Here is a 19469-nt window from a genome sequence, read left to right as displayed (position 1 = left end):
AATGTTTTGTATTTTTAGTAGAGACGGGGTTTCACCTTGTTGACCACGACGGTCTCGATCTCTTGACCTCGTGATCCACCCGCCTCGGCCTCCCAAAGTGCTGGGATTACAGGCTTGAGCCACCGCGCCCGGCATAAATTATATTTTTAAAATGTAAACTCGTATCATCATCAAATATTTCAAACATGTAGAAAGGCATAAAGAAATTCAAATGGCTAGCAGCAGTGGCTCAAGGCTGTAACCCCAGCACTTTGGGAGGCTGAGCGGGGTGGATCACTTGAGGCCAGGAGTTTGAGACCAGCCTGGCAAACATGGTGAAATCCCATCTCTACCAAAAATACACACATTAGCCGGCATGGTGGTACTCATCTGTAATTCCAGCTACCTGGGAGACTGAGGCAGGAGTATCACTTGAACCTAGGAGGTGGAGGTTGTAATGAGCTGAGATTAGCACCACTGCACTCCAGCCTGGTTGACAAAGCTCAAAAAAAAAAAAGAAACCCATATATATCGCTATTCTGCTTTCACAAATTTGACATTTCTCTGTACTGATTTCAGATATTTTTATTTTAAAAATTCTCCATAGACTCTCCCACTCCCATTACTCTTCCTCTCTCCCCATAAATAAATGGTTAATGTTAATATTGTTATTTTTTTGAGATGGAGTCTCGCTCTATCACCAGGCTGGAGTGCAATGGCACGATCCCGGCTCACTGCAACTTCCGTTTTCTGGTTTCAAGCAATTCTCTTACGTCAGCCTCCTGAGTAGCTGGGACTACAGGCACGCACCACCATGCCCGGCTAATTTATATATATATATATATATATTTTTTTTTTTTAGTAGAGATGGGATTTCACCATGTTGGCCAGGATGGTCTCGATCTCTTGACCTTGTGATCTGCCCGCCTCAGCTTCCCAAAGTGCTGGGATTACAGGCGTGAGCCACTGTGCCCGGCCCCTAGTGTAATATTAATCTTAAATAATTTTATTATGTAAACATGTATAATGGAGAATATAAGGTATTCTTGAGGGATTTTGAATTTCCAAATAAAGGGCATAATATTATATCATTTTGTAAGTTGGTTTTCCAGTTCACATCATGTTTCTGACATTTATCCATGTTAATACATGCACCTTCAGCTCATTCATTTTAACTGCTGTAGTAGCATTTCATTATCTGAACAAGGAAATCGAATTCTCAGGGAGATAAGAGTGTATAAGGAAAAGGCTATGCAAAATAGCACATCAAGACCCTCAAAGAGAGAACTGAGAATCACATGCTTATTCAAATCAGTTATTGACTTTAACATTTTCATGACGATAACTCAGCTGGTGAGGAAACAGTACTGACTTTCAGTGGGGGCCTCCGTATAGACAGGATGGCATGAATTGGCTCAGTCAACTGGTCTTTTCCATTTCCTTGTTGTTCCAGTTCTGTCATATTCCCATATTTCAGAGTTCCAATTCTGAGCAGTATAATTAAACCCAGCAAGCTTGGTTCTAAGTGCCTACCAGGTGCCAAGCAACATGCCTAGCACTGGTGATACAGAAATGGAAAATAAGAGGTGATCCTGCCCTCGAGGAGTTGGTTGAGGCAGGAGACAAATGAGAGACAGAAAGATCTTCATCATGTTGTACTAAGAGTGCTGGCAGAGCAAGTACAGGTGACAAAAGGCCCCCGGGGCATAGCCTTGAATCCAGCATTGAGTTTTAAATAAGCATGCATTGACCAGGGAAAACGGGGGTGGGGGAGCTTGAGGTCTGAGGGAGGGCATTCCCCCAAAATTCACGGAGAATTTTCCATGGCTTACAAGTGCACAAATTCTGTCCAGAACATTTCAGTTCAGACAATAAATTCTGCCCAGTTTTTAAGTCAAGATACAGTGTATTTCAAAGCAGCACTCGTTCTTTCATCAATTCCAGACAGGCCTCACGCTTATTAAAACAGACCCTAAACCCAACCTGAAGATCTCATTACTGGAAAGGGTGATAGCGTCTAAGGCCCTGGTTTTTCGGGACCTGAGCAGACAGCCCCGTGGGTCCCCCGCGCTGCCTCACCTGCATGATGTCGATGGCCATCGCTTGTGTCTGAGTCCCCTCCACGTGGTTCACCAGCCAGTGCACCACCTCCGCGCTGATGAAGCAGTAAGGCGAGAGGCCCTTCTGTTCCGAGAGCAGCTGGACTCCTGTCCTGGGTTTCAACGCAGTAAGCGGGAGCAGCGGGTATGTGTGTCCCACGGCAACAAGTGGAAGGAAAGATGAAAAAAAAAGGACTTCCACTAGAGCATTTAATACCATAAAGCAATGTCCCTAAGCTATTCCTAGACCCAGATGAATAAATACTCATGAGAGGATGAAAGAAGTTGTTACAGGGGGCAAAAGAGAAGGGGTAGAGGGAAAAGATGGGAACTGACATTCAGAGAATACCTATACTTGTCAGGCATAACACTAGGTACCTCACATAATTATTTCATTTTATCCTTACATCAACCCTGTGGCTTAACTACTTTTTTAAAAAAATCCCATCTTGGCCGGGCACAGTGGCTTCCACCTGTAATCCTAGCACTTTGGGAGCCCAGGTGGGCGGATCATAAGGTCAGGAGTTTGAGACCAGCTTGGCCAATATGGTGAATCCCCATCTCTACTAAAAATATAAAAATTAGCCAGGTGTGGTAGTGCACACTTGTAATCCCAGCTACTCAGGAGGCTGAGACAGGAGAATCGCTTGTACCTGGGAGGCGGAAGCTGCAGTGAGCCAAGATCACACCACTGCACCCTAGCCTGGACAACAGAGTAAGACTCTGTCTCAGAAAAAAAAAAAAAAATCTCAAATTACAAACAAGGAAACAGAAGCACAGGGAGGTCAAGTAACTTGCCCAAGGTCTCAAAACTGGTGAGAAGTAGAGTCATGAATGAATCCACCAAACCACACTGCCTAAGTATTGCTGTGGCACAGGCTTTTGGGAGCCTTCTAACCCTACTCTCGTATCTGTGATGAGCCACTTACGAGGGGTGCTTCATGGCTTCCAGGATCTCTGTCAGAGTGGAGGATGAGGTCAAGGAGCTTGCCACCAGCTGCTGAGAGCTGCAACACAAGGTGTCAGGTCAGCAAAGCAAGAGGGCACATATACAGTCAAGAGAATGAATATTAGAAACATTCTCTACTTCTTATGCAGCCAGAAACCAGGACAATGTTGACACTAAAGGTATTTCAGTACATTAGGGATGGCTATATCAGAAGGATATCTCATAGCGGGGGTTCCTATTTTAAAATATACACATTTAGGTCCAGGTGTGGTGGCTCATGCCTGTAATCCCAGCACTTTGGGAAGCTGAGGCAGGTGGATCACTTGAGGTCAGGAGTTCAAGACCAGACTAGCCAACATAGTGAAATCCTGTCTCTACTAAAAATATCAAAATTAGCTAGACATGGTGACGCACGCATGTAGTCCCAGCTACTCAGGAGGCTGAGGCAGAAGAATTGCTTGAAACTGGGAGGTGAAGGTTGCAGTGAGCTGAGATCATGCCATTTACTTCACTCCAGCCTGGGTGACAGAGTGAGACTCTGTCTCAAAAAATAAAATAAAATAAAATAAAATGTACACATTTAGAATTCAAAGTACTTTTGTGTCCAAACTTACCCTTAGTAAGTATTCCTTTTAACAATATTCTTCAGGCCCCCACTTACAAGAAACCCCCGGACTGCTTTGGGTTTACCCCAAGGGCCTTTCACAGGTAGCTTCATTTAATCCTGACCAGAGAGTGCTAGGTAATATGGTAAGAGCACGGGGAACAGAATCTCAGTATCATCACTAACCTGCTATGTAGCTCTTCTTGGCCTCAGTTTCCTCGTGAAAAACGGGGTTAATGCTATTCCTGTCTTTGAGAGCTAATGTGAGGTGAATGTCTATACAATACTGAGCACATGTACAGGACTGACACACATGAAGCCAAAAGTGGTAAACAATACTAAAATAATAATAATTAACACCAACTTTTTGAAACTGACTAAAGGAACTAGTGAAGGTCAAACAGCCAGGAAGTACCAGGATCTGGAATCCAGGTCAGTCTCTCTCAAAAGCCCTTTCCACCACCTGTTGCCCACATTCTTGCTCAAAGGTATGATGGTTCCTTAAAACGTGCTTAATGTAGCTGGGCGCAGTAGCTCAAACCTGTAATCCCAGTATTTTGGGAGGCTAAGGCGGGCAGATCATGAGGTCAGGAGATCGAGATCATCCTGGCCAACATGGTGAAACCCCATCTCTACTAAAATACAAAATAATTAGCTGGGCGTAGTGGTGCACGCCTGTGGTCCCAGCTGCTCGGGAGGCTGAGGCAGGGGAATCACTTGAACCCGGGCGGTGGAGGATGCTGTGAGCTGAGATTGTGCTACTGCACTACAGTGTGGGCAACAGAACAAGACTCTCGTCTCAAAAAAAATTAAAAAGTGCTTAATATTCAGCAGCTGAGTGGCCACCCACCATACCAAACTGGGCCAGTTGTGGGGCTAATCCATAAGCTCCTCAATTTCTTTGAATTTCTCCCTTTCATCAGTCCCAGACTACTCCTCTTCACAACTATTCAGGGGTCCAGAAATCACTGAAGCATTTCAGAATTGCAGGGTTTGAAAAAGCTTTCAAAGATTTTTGAAATGAACTTCCTTCTTTTTTTGTTGAATGGACTTTCACTCTTGTTGCCCATCCATAGAAAAGCTACACAGCTGGAGTGCAATGGCGCAATCTTGGCTCACTGCAACCCTCCACCTCCCGGGTTCAAGTGATTCTCCTGCCTCAGCCTCCCAAATAGCTGGGAATACAGGCAAGCGTCACCATGGCTGGTTAATTTTGTATTTTTAGTAGAGACGGGGTTTCTCCATGTTGGTCAGGCTGGTCTTAAACTCCTGATCTCAGGTGATCCACCCACCTCAGCCTTCCAAAGTGCTGAGATTACAGGCGTGAGCCACAGCACCCGGCCTGAAATGAACTTCCTTCTCATGCTTGGGTCTCTGCTGAGACCATGAGTCTGGGCAAGCGGCTGTTCTATCTATGTTAACATCTTCAATGGCAAAGAACTCGGCCAAACAGCAGACCCATTGCTAGTAAGTTCTTTATCATGAAATAAGATCTGTTCTCTGTATTTTTCAGTCATTGGTCCTGATTCTACCTGCCATGTCATTTTTTGGTCTTTTTCACTTCCAGCCTAAACATCCCTGATCCGTCATTTCTTCTGAAAGCAGAAGAAAACCTACTGTTCTACCCTTGTAAGCAAAGAGGAAGCAGATAAATGGATTCATTTCCTATGCATTGGGCAGCCTCTCCAATTTCCTCCACACCTAAAGCCAAAAAGCCAGGTACGCTTGATGGGGATATGGGCATGAACAAAAGCAGGGAACAGAGAAGTCCAGACCTGTTCCTGCTTCTGAAATGACCATCAACTCTACTGGCCAGAATGAATAGGCTGCAGTGGAGGAGACACAGATTAAACCAGGCCAGAATTTATGACATAAGGGAAACAAAGTGACAGAGGCAGGTGAGCAGCCCCAGAGAACTTCCTGTTCTTAGGGACAGAGATACAAAAGTTAAGTCTCTTAGATCATTTTGCCAAGGACTGCTTAGACAGTACAGTGAGACAATAAGAACAGACTGGGGCATAATTTTCTTCCCAGACGAGTCTTGCTCTGTTGTCCAGGCTGGAGTACAGTGGTATAATCTTGGCTCACTGCAACCTCTGCCTCCTGGGTTCAAGCGATTCTCCTGCCTCAGCCTCCCGAGTAGCTGGGACCACAGGTGCCCAGCACCACACCCAGCTTTTTAAAAATTGTTAGTAGTGATGAGGTTTCCCCATATTGGCCAGGCTGGTCTCGAACTCCTGACCTTGTGATCTGCCTGCCTTGGCCTCTCAAAGTGCTGGGATTACAGGTGTGAGTCACAGTACCCAGCCAGCATAATTATTATAAAGCAAACACATCTGGGAAGAAAGTAAAAAGGTTTCTCAGAACTGACAACAGCATTAAAAGTTGGTGCACTTGCTGGAGCAAACGAAGTACAGGCAACTTCTCTTCCCTCTGGATACTAAGGAATAGAAGAAAAACAGTCATGTTTGGCCACAATTAGTGATTCATCCACTGTTTGTCCTTTTCCTTAGTGACTGCATGCTATGACGTGCAAGGCATTGTGCCACAGGCACCACAGTGAACAAGACAGACTAGGCAGTGGCCCCTTGCAGAAACCCTGTACTCCTGTGTGGTGCTTGACACTTTCCTACGTCTCTGTGGAAGCCTCTTAGCTATCCTGTGAGGATAGCAGGAAACAGATCATTAGTCCCTTCATACAGGTGTGGGTAAGAACTAACTTGCCCAAGGTCCCCTGTGACTTGTGGCAGAGTCAGAACTTGGCCCAGAGCTTTGGATTCCCAGCCTCAGCAGCCTTTGAGGTCAGACTGTCCCCACTCCTAGGAACACGAGTTTGGCCACTCTGAATCTCACCTGCTGTCACTGGAGTTTGTGGAGGAGTAGCCCTGTTCTCCTATGTTCTGGGAGTTTCCAAAGATCTGGCTGTTGCCTCTGTCCACAGATTGGCCTGTGCTTATGCCCAAACTGGTGCTGTCCAACACAGGAGTGACTGTTTGGTCCACAGATACCTGCAGGAGATTTAAAAATGGATACTTGAATCCAACAATAACAGACAGGAAAAAAAGGTAAATAAGCTGTACTGGCTTATTCACTCAATAAGCCTTCACAAAAAATAAATAAGCAAAAATTAATGCAATCCTTTTCATTCCTCTCATTCCCATTTCCTCTTGGTCCCTGGTGGCAGAGCTAAAAGGAGTCCAGAGACTCTAACCAGTCTTGTGTGCACTGCCTTCTGTCAGAGCAGCTGGGAACTCCCACCCTCCAAACCACAGCAGATAAGAGGTCACTCTTCACAGTAAATCCCCAGGACCAAAGAAATCGCGTCAGCACCTGCCTCAAACCACATGATTTACACTAAAGAAAAATCTCCATAGGAAAGGTAGAGATGTCAGAATCACTCCTTATGAGGACAGCAGGACTGAGAGACCACACTTAGATACAAACAGGTGAATACCACAATGCACATCCTCTGTCCACCATGGCTCACTCTTTCCCACTGCAAATCTCCTTTCCTTTACCTTTCAATTGCTCAGGTTCAACTTTCAGAGCCATCTGCTAGCTCTCTTCTGCTTTGCATCTAAAGACAGGCCTAGTCCTGTGGCCTGCCTCTGCAGATTCACATGCATCTCTAAATCATGCCTGTACTTCCTCTGGCCAAGGAGGGCTATAAACACTCCTCTAACTGGCCCCCGACTGCAGCCTCTATGTCAAAAATGCTACCTGTGAGCCAGCTCCATTTGCATCTTCTGTCAAGAACAGTTCCAATCCCATCATTCTGTTACTCTGAAAACTTTCAAGTCTCCCCATGAACCACCACACTGAAAACTAAATCACAGGGAATCAAGGGTCCTACATAACATTGGCATGACCTGAGATCTCACCACACTGCCTACCATTCACCCACGTGTACCTTTCTAGTCAAATGAAACCCTGTATATATAAATCCTGTCTATGTGCTCCATATCATCCTGGGGTGCTCTTCTCCACAACTAGTAACTAAAAGCCCATGAGTTTTTTTTTTGTTTTTTTTTTTTTTTTGAGACGGAGTTTCGCTCTTCTTACCCAGGCTGGAGTGCAATGGCACAATCTCGGCTTACCGTAACCTCCGCCTCCTGGGTTCAGGCAATTCTCCTGCCTCAGCCTCCTGAGTAGCTGGGATTATAGGAACGCACCACCATGCCCAGCTAATTTTTTCTGTATTTTTAGTAGAGACGGGGTTTCACCATGTTGACCAGGATGGTCTCCATCTCTTGACCTCGTGATCCACCCGCCCCAGCCTCCCAAAGTGCTGGGATTACAGGTTTGAGCCACCGCGCCTGGCCCGGTTGTTTTTTTTTTTTTAAGTCAGAATCTTGCTCTGCTACCCAGGCTGGAGTGCAGTGGTATGATCTCACTGCCACCTCTGCCTCCTGAGTTTAAGCGATTCTCCTGCCTCAGCCTCCTGAGTAGCTGAGATTACAGGCAGGAGCCACCACACCCAGCTAATCCCATTAGTGTTTAAGGACCATTTTAAGCCCTGATGCCTTAGCAAACTGCTTTCTGATTCACTCTGCTCCAGGCCCCAAGCAGATACATCTTCTTCTCTAGTCTGGACCTCTATGAGCTTCTCCTGGTAGCTGACAAGTTGTGCCTCATGTAATGGTGCTGTATTCATTTTTTTTCCCCCAGAGACAGGGTTGCCCCCTGCCTCAGGCTGGAGTGCAATGGTGCCATCACATCTCACTGCAAACTCAAACTCTTGGGCTCAAGAAATCTTCCTGCCTCAGCCTTCCAAGTAACTGGGATGCACCACTACGCTTGGCTATTTTTTAGTGAAAAGATGGACCCTGTCTGAGAAACATAAAATAAAATAAAATAAGAAAACAAGGCTTCTCAGCACTATTGCCCTCTGGGATCAGATAAGTGTTTGCTGTGGGGGGCTGATCTTTGCATTGTTGGATGTAGAGAAGCATCCCTGGCTTGTACCCACTTGATGCCAGTAACATGTCACCTATCATCCCCAACCCCCAAATATGACAAATAAAAATGTTGCCAATGTCGCCAGATATTACCAAATGTCCCTTAGGTGGTACAGTCGCTCCTGGTTCTGACAGAACCATTTTGCTGTTCTACAGCCAGCCCAATGATTTGGGGGGGGGGGGGGAAAGGCTGGGTACGGTGGTTCACACCTGTAATCCCAGCACTTTGGGAAGCCAAGGTGGGCGGATCATGAGGTCAGGAGTTCGAGACCATCCTGGCTAACACGGTGAAATCCCCGTCTCTACTAAAAATATAAAAATTAGCCAGGTGTGGTGGCACGTGCCTATAGTCCCAGCTACTCAGGAGGCTGAGGCAAGAGAATTGTTTGAACCTGGGAGGCAGAAGTTGCAATGAGCCAAGACTGCACCATTGCACTCCAGCCTTGGGGACAGAGCAAGACTCCATCTCAGAAAAAAAAAAAAAAAAGGACCACACAGGTTTTGCTGGCACCATAACCACACAGAGATATGCAGCAAGAGGCAGCTTGCAATTACCAATTACCACCTGCCTCTAACCAGTAAGGTTTAGGAACAGGTACCATGCCATAAATTTAAACGAGAATAAGCTAACTAAAGGGGACAAGACCCTGCTCTTATGCTTATAAGAGTGGCTCTTAGGCCCTGCCTTCTGGGCCCCTGTAGTGGGGTTTTCTCATGTACTATACCCAGAGAATTGCTCTACTGGCCTAACCTGAAGGACATTACCAAAAATGCACATTAGTCCTACAGTCCTAGTTTGGTGGGAGCAGGGGTGGGGGTGGCTAAGGAGTTCTGCTCTAGATATGGAATTAGAAAACATTTTTTGTAAGAGATCAAATAGTAAATATTTCAGGCTTTGTGGGCCATATGGTCTCTGTCACAACTACTCAACTTTGCATAAGAAAGTGAGAAAGCAGCCATAGGCAATATGTAAATGAAAGGGCATGCTCTATTCCAATAAAACTTTATTTACAAAGGCAGATGGTGGACCAGATATACCCCATAGTTTCCTGACCTCTGCTCTATGTATCACACAATGTCTGTCTTTTCAGAGGCTGCACAGAAAGGCATTTTGCTTAGATCTTAATACCAGGAAAAGGTATACTTCTCCCAAGTAATCAATTTGTCTTTATTTTATAACCACCATGAGTTTTGGAACAGACGTTTACCACTTTTCTTTGGCTACCAGGAGGTTTAGAGCTGAATTCAGCATAAAATTCCATCTACTATACAAGGCCTCATATTCCGTCCTGTCTAATTTTTTTTTCTTTACCTGAATTCCTCCCATCTAGTCATGTTTTTATTTTAGGATTGCACGTACTTCCATGATCCCCATGAGTAACTTTTTGAAATAAGATCAGTGGTAAGCAAAGATAAATGGCAGGTGGGATGGACAGAATGGCAGATGTCTCATGTAGACGCCTGGTGAAGAGCCAAGCAGAGGGAAATGCCTTTCATCTTAAGAATCTTAAGAACCTTCTCCAAAAAAGGACTCCATTTAACATATGTAGATACCCCTCCTCCTCCGCTTTAGAGTGGGCTAGCCTTAGTGACTTGCCTCCAAAAATGGAGTATAAAAAGGGAAAAAATAGTAACTTCATTGTGGAGAATGCTAACAAATATGACATTAACTAAGTGATGAAGGTTATCGTCACTAGTGATGTTGTGTGGATCTCAGGTACCTCCTGATATGATGTGATGAGAAGAGCACTTCCCCTCTGGGGTATTCTTTTATTTTTTTAAAAGATGGGGTTTCGGACCGGGCGCAGTGGCTCAAGCCTGTAATCCCAGCACTTTGGGAGGCCGAGGCGGGTGGATCACGAGGTCAAGAGATCGAGACCATCTTGGTCAACAGGGTGAAACCCCGTCTCTACTAAAAATACAAAAAATTAGCTGGGCATGGTGGCGTGTGCTTGTAATCCCAGCTACTCAGGAGGCTGAGGCAGGAGAATTGCCTGAACCCAGGAGGCGGAAGTTGTGGTGAGCTGAGATTGCGCCATTGCACTCCAGCCTGGGTAGCGAGCGAAACTCCATCTCAAAAAAAAAAAAAAAAAGAAAAAAGAAAAAAAAGAAAAGATGGGGTTTCACCATGTTGGTCAGGCTGGTTTTGAACTCCTGACCTCAGTGATCCATCTACCTCAGCCTCCCAAAGTGCTAGGATTACAGGTGTGAGCCACCGTGCCCGGCTTGGGGTATTCTTTTTGAATACCCATAACTCCAGTCTAACCATGAAAAAAACCTCAGACAACCCCAGATTTAGGGACATGCTACAGGACACCTGGCCAGGACTCCTCAAGGCTGTGAAGATCATTTTAAAAAATAAGGAAAGGGCTGGGTGCGGTGGCTCATGCCTGTAATCTCAGCACTTTGGGAGGCTGAGGTGGGCAGATCACGAGGTCAGGAGATTGAGACCATCCTGGCCAACATGGTGAAACCCGATCTATACCAAAAATACAAAAATTAGCTGGGTGTGGCAGTGCGTGCCTTTAGTCCCAGCTCCTTGGGAGGCTGAGGCAGGAGAATCGCTTGAACCCAGGAAGCAGAGATTGCAGTGAGCAGAGATTGTGCCACTGCACTACAGCCTGGTGACAGAGCGAGACTTCATCTCAAATAATCTCAAATAATAGTAATAATAATAATAATAATAATAATAATAAGAAGAAGAAGAAGAAGAAGGAAAGAGTGAGAAACAGCCACAGATTAGAAGAGACTGGGAAGCCTGGCAATGTGGTACCCTAGATTGGATTCTACAACAGAAAGATGACATTAATTGAAAAAAATGGCAAAATCCAAGTCTGGTGTTTGATTAAAAACAAAAATAACAACAACAAAAAACTCTCAGCAGCAGCACCAATCCCCAGTTTCCCCCCCACTCTCCAGCACTCTCAAGCTACAGGAGAAAGCGAGGGAGGACGCCCTATTAGAGATGCCTCTGAGATTAGCACCACCCATCACAGGCATCCCCCATGGGTCTTCTAACCTTCCACCTCCTGGGCTTGTCACAGCCCCACTTTCTCATGCTGGAGGATCATTGGCCACAAGGAAACTGCTGGATCTGCCAGCCCAGCTCTCCACTGTGCCTGGAGACTGGTAGAGATGACACTCTGCTTTGTCTTACCAGGAGACAAATGGGCTAAGTGGGCTCCGGCTTTCCAGTCACTCAGCTCCTGCCAGGCAGACAGAGACACTGCAAAGGGATCCATGACAGAATCCCATATGCCTTGCACAGAGGGAAAGCTTGGAAATAACTCACAGACCCACAGCTCAAATGTTCTCCAAGGTTAAGATCAGGGAAGGAGAATATTATCCCAAATTAAAACCTTCTCTCTGTCCTCATGAAGCTTGTCATTTAGGGGTGAGGAGAAGACAGGCATTAATATTCCAAAAGAGTACTTTTTTTTTTTTTTTTGAGACAGAGTTTCGCTCGTTACCCAGGCTGGAGTGCAATGGCGTGATCTCGGCTCACCGCAACCTTCACCTCCTGGGTTCAGGCAATTCTCCTGCCTCAGCCTCCTGAGTAGCTGGGATTACAGGCACGCGCCACCATGCCCAGCTAATTTTTTTGTAATTTCAGTAGAGACGGGGTTTCACCAAGTTGACCAGGATGGTCTCGATCTCTTGACCTCGTGATCCACCCGCCTCAGCCTCCCAAAGTGCTGGGATTACAGGCTTGAGCCACCGCGCCCTGCCTTTTTTTTTTTTTTTTTTTTAAATTCATCACCGTATCTCCCACAGCACTTGGCACAGCCCTACACCAAGTACTTTGAATTTGCTACCTCATTTGATGTAAATTTCACCTCGGGGCAGCCTCCTTCCTCTATGTGTCCATCCTAACCCTTCACTCCAAATGAGATATATATATATGGTTTTTTTTTCTTTCTTTAAAAAATTTTTTTTTTTGAGACAGATCTTGCTCTGTTGCCCAGGCTGGAGTGCACAATCACGCTCACTGCAGCCTCAACCTCCTGGGCTCAAGCACTCCTCCATCCTCAGTCTCTCAAATAGCTGAGACCGCAGGCATGCAACAGGACACCTAGCTAATTTTTTTATTTTTATTTTTTGTAAAGGCAACGTCTCACTGTGTTGCCCAGGCTGATTTCAAACTCCTGGACTAATAGGCATCTTCCCACCTCAACCTCTCAAAGTGCTGGCATTACACATGTGGGCTGCTGCGCTGGGTATCACTTATATTTTTATATCGTACATCGTTCCAAAAAAGGTGAGGCTACTAATAGACACACAATAAGAAAAAATAAATACGGCTGGATGCAGTGGCTCATGCCTGTAATCCCAGCATGTTGGGAGGCCAAGGCAGGTAGCTAACCTGAGGTCAGGAGTTTGAGACCAACATAGCCAACACGCCAAAACCCCATCTCTACTAAAAACACAAAATAGCTGGGTATGGTGGCACACAATGGTAACCCTAGCTACTCGGGAAGCTGAGGCAGGAGAATCACTTGAACCCGGGAGGTGGAGGTTGCAGTGAGCCGAGATCGCACCAGCCTGGGCAAAAAGAGCAAAATTCCTTCCCCCAAAAAATTAAATAAATAAATAAACAAATAAGTACATGAGAAAATCCAGTAAGGAGAAAACAAGGGTAGGAAAAATGTGGAAGTATAGTCTGAGTATTTTTTTGATTTTAACAATGACATTTTAAATGTCTAGAGCTGTGCCATGCAATATAGTAGCTAGCACTAGCTAGTATATGGCTATTTAAATATAAATTATTATTTTATTTTATTTATTTATCTTTTTAATGAGACGGAGTTTCGCTCTTGTTACCCACGCTGGAGTGCAATGGCGCGATCTCGACTCACCGCAACCTCCGCCTTCTGGGCTCAGGCAATTCTCCTGCCTCAGCCTCCTAAGTAGCTGGGAATACAGGCACGCGCCACCATGCCCAGCTAATTTTTTGTATTTTTAGTAGAGACGGGGTTTCACCATGTTGACCGGGATGGTCCCGATCTCTCGACCTCGTGATCCACCCGCCTCGGCCTCCCAAAGTGCTGGGATTATAGGCTTGAGCCACCGCGCCCGGCTAAATATAAATTATTTAAAATCAAATTAAAAATTCAGTTCTTCAGTCGTAACAGCCACATTTTCAAATGCTCGACAGCTACCTGCCACGTTGGACAGCACAGCCACAGAACATTTCCATCACTGCAGAAAGTTCTGTTAGATAGTACTGGACTACAACAAAGGTTGGAACAAACAAAAAAATGTGCACAGGGGCCTGTAGATAATATACACAGATGCAGCTAAGTATCAAAGTGGGGAAAGGCTGTAGGCTGCTCCATGGCCATGTGATTACTGCCAAGTCACTTACCCCCAAACTCAGTTGCAGCCCAATTCCATGTGTTGAGAGCCTAACAGAAGGCCATCTCGTGGCTTCTGACAACGGGACAGGCATGCAGAGCCCTAGAGTTATACTAACCTGAGGGCAGAAGGCAGATGATGCTGTGCGTAGGCTGTGGATAAACTAGGGTTTACTGTGTGCTCACACATACCCAGCACCATACTAGTTGTTTGATTAGAAGTATGTTATTTAATTTCCAAATGTATAGGGGTTTTCTAGTTACCTTGTCATTAACATGTAATTTAATTGCACTGTGGTCAGAACCCAGGCTCAGCACCTAGCTTATTTTACAACATAAGACACAAACCTGGATTTTTGTATGACATCTCCTGATATTTAAATATTTCCAACCAATTCAAACATTTTAAAAACATAGCAAGGCCAAACACGTTTTTGGGACATTAGTGAGAAGACTAAATGTCCTTCAGGTAATCTATCCTGATCCTTGCACACAGACTTCTGATAAAAGCCTGACTTAGAGTAGAGAGTTTAGATCAGGGCAAAGGTTGATTACTGGGTCTCTGGTGTCCTCTGCAGGGACTGAGCCCCTGGGGACAGGAGTGTTTTGTTCATTTTCTTGAAGAGGGAAAACAGAGCAAAAGGTAAAAAGTCAATTTTTCGCAGGCATGGTGGTTCATGCCTGTATTGCAACACTTTGGGAGGCTGAAGGCGGGAGGATCGTTTGAGGTCAAGAGTTCAAGACCAGTCTGGCCAACAGGGCAAAACTATTTCTCTACTAAAAATACGAAAATTCGCCAGGTGTGGTGGCAGGTGCCTGTAATCCCAGCTACTAGGGAGGCTGTGGCACAAGAATCACTTGAACATGGGAAACGGACATTGCAGTGAGCCAAGATCATGCCACTGCACTCCAGCCTGTGTGAGAGACCAAGACTATTAAAAAAAAAAAAAAAAAAAAAAAAAAAAAAAAAAAAGTACATTTTTGGACACACTCCTCAGACTCTCCAGAAAACTCCCTCCATAACTCCATAAACACGCTGAAAATTGCTGCTCTAATCTAATCAGTGTTGTCCCAAAGTGCATCCTGCTGAATCCAGTGACAATGAGGCTATATGTGGTGCAACTGTCTGAGGTACAGTTGTCTTCCAGCTCCTCTCCCCACATACTTAAACCAGAATGGTTCCACATTTTATATTTCAGGGTTTATTATATGAGGCTGGACTCCAGCCTGGACAATACAGCAAGATACTGCCTTTAAAAAAAAGAAAGTAAAGGGTAAAAAGGATCAACCAATGTCTGTTTTAAACCAAAGATGCACTGCGCTTTTGGTTTAAAATTATCAATGAGGGCCTGGTGTGGTGGTTCACACCTGTAATCCCAGCACTGTGGGAGGCTGAGGCAGAAAAATCGCTTGAACCCAGGAGGTGGAGGTTGCAGTGATCTGAGATTTCGCCATGGCACTCCACCCTGAGTGACAGAGACAGACTCTCTCAAAAGAAGTAAATAAAATAATCAGTGAGGGGGGGAAAGGTCCTATTGTTTAAAATAAACTTTTCTGTGTCTATCTTCCCCATAAATATCTCAGACGTAGAAACGTAGTATTTACTGAACTTTTTTTTTTTTTTTTTTTTTTTTCTCGAGACAGTGTTTTGCTTTGATGCCTAGGATGGAGGGTAGTGGCATGAGACAGGGTTTCACTGTGTTGGCCAGGCCAGTCTCAAACTCCTGACCTTGTGATCTATTCACCTCAGACTCCCAAAGTGTTGGGATTATAGGCATGGGCCACCGCCCCTAATGAACACCTCTTAAGTGCCAAGGCCTGGGCTACTGCGCAAAACAGACATGGCAGCTGCCTTCTTGGAGTTCAGTGTCCTGTATGCACGGTGAGCATTAACTGTATCTCAGTCATATAAATCCAAGAACTGTGAGAAGTGCTATGAAAAGAGGCACTGGAACTATGCAAGTCCATGCCATAGGATGTGACTAGATGAGTAGGGATTAACTACGCACAGTTGGCAGGAACAGCATGTGCCAAGGCACAGTGGCAGGAGGAAGCCTGTGCCTACAGAGGTCACTGGAACATAAGAATGAGGAAATGGATGGCAAAATATGAGGTCAGAGGAGGAGGCAGGGACCTGATCATGAAGGACCTTTTAGGCCATTATAAAGATTTCAGCCTTTATCCTAAAGGAAAGAAAGCCACAGAAAGGTTTAATCAGGGATGATATAATCAGATTTCATTTCAAAAGGTAGACTCTGGGCTGGGCGCAGTGGTTCACACCTATAATCCCAGAACTTTGGAAGGCTGAGGCAGGTAGGTTGCTTGGGGCCAGGAGTTCAAGACCAGCCTGGCCAACAAGGTGAAACTCTGTCTCTACAAAAAATACAAAAGTTAGCTGGGGGTGGTGGCTATAGGTATTTCCTTCCCTTAGCAGAATCTGAGTTTGGAGTGATGTCCTCCCTAGACTCAGACAGGGGTGGAGGACTTACCTCCTTGCCAAGCTCCGAGGTCATCATGGAACTTTAGAGCTAGAATGGATAGGAGAGGTCACCTAGTTCTGGCCCATTTTTATATATACATTCCAGAGAAAAGAGTTAACTGGCCCAGTTAAGCCTGTTTACTGCTTTGCACCCCTACACACAGGTACATGTATAGTAAATTACTCTGTGCCAGGGCCTGAGCTAACCACAAAGATGCTTTATCCCATTTGGCTCTCACAGCAACCCTATAAGGAGAACACAATTATGACTCCCATTCTACGGATGAGAAACTTGACGTTGGGAGAGGATAGCCCAATTGGCAAAGGGTTTACAACCAGTCTATAGAGTGGCAGGCAGCCTGACACCAAAGCCTACTCTCTGACAGTCTTTTAACATGCAGCCCCTTTGTCTCATTACAAACTCACTATGCTTTCTGGTCTTGGATTAGGGTGAAGAGAAGAGGTAGCAGGAACAGGGAGTGGACACTGATATGCACTAAACTGACATTAATATCTGGCAAAGTAGTAATATTTACCCTAATCACAACTAGTTTTTATTGTGTCTCCATCACATATTCAGGACCGTACTAGCTGTTTACATATATCATTCCTGCCACTTTCATGATTAGAAGCGTGTTATTTAATTTCCAAACGTATAGACGTTTTCTAGGTATTTTTGTCATTAACATGTATCTTAATTGCACTGTGGTCAGAAATATCCTCTGTGATTTCACTGCTTTGAAATTTGTTGAGAAATAGATATTATTTCTAATCCTCAAAACAACCCTACAAAGAAATTATTTTTTGTTTCCTTTTACAAATGAACACACACACGCGCGCGTGCGCGCACACACACACGCACACACACACGAGATTTGAAAGCAGCCATCTGACTCCATTGGCCTCCTTTCTCTATTCGATGCTGCACATCAGAAAATACACGAACCAAGTTTTACATTCTGTATATTTTACCACAATAAATAATAAACAAACATAAAGAAAAAGTACAAGTTAATTTTGTGTATGTATAGAGAGCTCTTACTACCTCTAAGATAGTTTTTTCTTTAATGTATACTTTTTTTTTTTTTTTTGAGACGGAGTTTCGCTCTTGTTACTCAGGCTGGAGTGCAATGGCGCGATCTCGGCTCACCGCAACCTCCGCCTCCTGGGCTCAGGCAATTTTCCTGCCTCAGCCTTCTGAGTAGCTGGGATTACAGGCACGCGCCACCACGCCCAGCTAGTTTTTTCGTATTTTTAGTAGAGACGGGGTTTCACCATGTTGACCAGGATGGTCTCGATCTCTCAACCTCGTGATCCACCCGCCTCGGCCTCCCAAAGTGCTGGGATTACAGGCTTGAGCCACAGCGCCCGGCCTAATGTATACATTTTTTAAAAAAAATTAGAGACAGGGTCTTCTGATATTTTCCAGGCTGCCCTTGTTCTCCTGGGCTCAAGTGATCTTCCTGCTTCACTTCCCACTTTTTCAACAAAACACCTGGTGGGTAATATAATCTTTATTTGTGTGCCTCTCCTGAGTCTAAAACTTTCCTTAATAGTCTCGTTTAAGAAAGTAAAAGGCGGCCAAGCATGGTGACTCACGTGTGTAATCCCAGCACTCTGGGAGGCCAAGGTAGGGGGATCATCTGAGGTCAGGAGTTCAAGACCAGCCTGGCCAACGTGGTTAAATCCCTTCTCTAATAATACAAAAATTAGCTGGGTGTGGTGCACACCTGTAATCCAAGCTACTGGGTAGGCTGAGGCAGAAGAATCCCTTGAACCTTTGAGGTGGAGGTGGCAGTGAGCCGGGATTGTGTCACTGCACTTCAGCCTGGGTGACTAGAGCAAAACTCCATCTCAAAAAAAAAAAGAAAAAAAAAAGGCAAAGGTTAATGGCCAGACACATTGGCTCACACCAGGAGCTCAAGACCAGCTTGGGCAACATAGCAAGACCCCATCTCTATAAAAAATAAAAAATTAGCTGGGTATGATGGTTCATGCCTATAGTACCAGCTACTTGGGAAGCTGAGGCTGGACTCCAGTCTGGACAACAGAGCAAGATACTGAAAGTAAAAGGTAAAAAGGATCAACCAATGTCTGTTTTTAAACCAAAAATGTAGTGCACTCCCCACACTCAGATTTTAGAGATGCTTAGATCAGGACTCAAAATTCCTCACAGGGATTTGCCTATGGTCATACAGCTGACTGGAAAGAGACAGGTGCGGATATTTGAAGACCTACACAGGAAGGCACAGCACCTCTGACCTGTTTCAATGTTAACTAAACCCTTACCCTCCCAGTGGCAGAATGATGTAGGAGCTCAGCCGCCCACTAGTTGTATGCCCATTAACCAGGTAACATCTTTTTATTTTCTCATTTTAAAACATTCTATTTTATTATTTTTATTTTTGAGACAGAATCTGGCTCTGTCGCCCAGGCTGGAGTGCAGTGGCACGATCTTGGCTCACTGCAACCTCTGCCTCCTGGGTTCAAGCGATTCTCGTGCCTCAGCCTTCCAAGTAGCTGGAATTACAGGCATGTGCCACCACGCCCAGCTAATTTTTGTAATTTTAGTAAAGATGGGGTTTTACCATGTTGGCCCACCTGGTCTTGAACTCCTGACCTCAAGTGATCCGCCTGTTTCGGCCTCCCAAAGTGCTAGGATTACAGGCATGAGCCACCATGTCCAGCCTGGTCCAAATATTTTAACTGACAAATAATTTAAGCGAAATCCAGAAGTTAGGTGAGCTACACCCTCAGCCTATGCTATGAAGGAGTACATAACTATTAATAAATATTTGATGTGTTTTTCACCACTTCCCGCCACACTGTTATAAATTTATCTGGTTGTATTGGGAGGGGTAAAAAATAAGCGTTCAGCCCTTAAGTAAGCATATTTCATGTTGCTCACAAAATCTAAAAGGGAAGATGCTGCAAAGTGGCAGAGAATCAGTGGCAACTACGTGAAACAGACAGTGATGAGAAACACTTGAGTCATCGTCGGTACAATCGTGTTCTTCTACATTAATCTCTTCCAGTTCCCCTTTGCT

The 19469-nt window shown here is 45.0% G+C and overlaps 1 protein-coding gene across 14 annotated transcripts in view; it reads right to left on the bottom strand.

The window, feature by feature from the left end:
* Positions 1-19469, bottom strand: part of DEPDC5 (DEP domain containing 5, GATOR1 subcomplex subunit) — a 166584-nt gene that overhangs the window by 32464 nt on the left and 114651 nt on the right. For all 14 annotated transcript variants that reach the window (XM_074390966.1, XM_074390965.1, XM_074390970.1 and 11 more), the window contains 3 exons: positions 6485-6639; positions 3008-3085; positions 2059-2191 (listed from right to left, as the gene is read on the bottom strand). In XM_074390966.1, the coding sequence (XP_074247067.1) occupies positions 2059-2191; positions 3008-3085; positions 6485-6639 (366 nt within the window). The remainder of the gene's footprint in view (positions 1-2058; positions 2192-3007; positions 3086-6484; positions 6640-19469) is intronic.

Source organism: Saimiri boliviensis, chromosome 21 (assembly GCF_048565385.1).
Source record: "Saimiri boliviensis isolate mSaiBol1 chromosome 21, mSaiBol1.pri, whole genome shotgun sequence".
Classification (NCBI taxonomy): Eukaryota; Metazoa; Chordata; class Mammalia; order Primates; family Cebidae; genus Saimiri; species Saimiri boliviensis.
The sequence above is the reverse complement of the archived record's forward strand: the minus strand, read 5'-3'. Positions and strand labels throughout refer to the sequence as shown.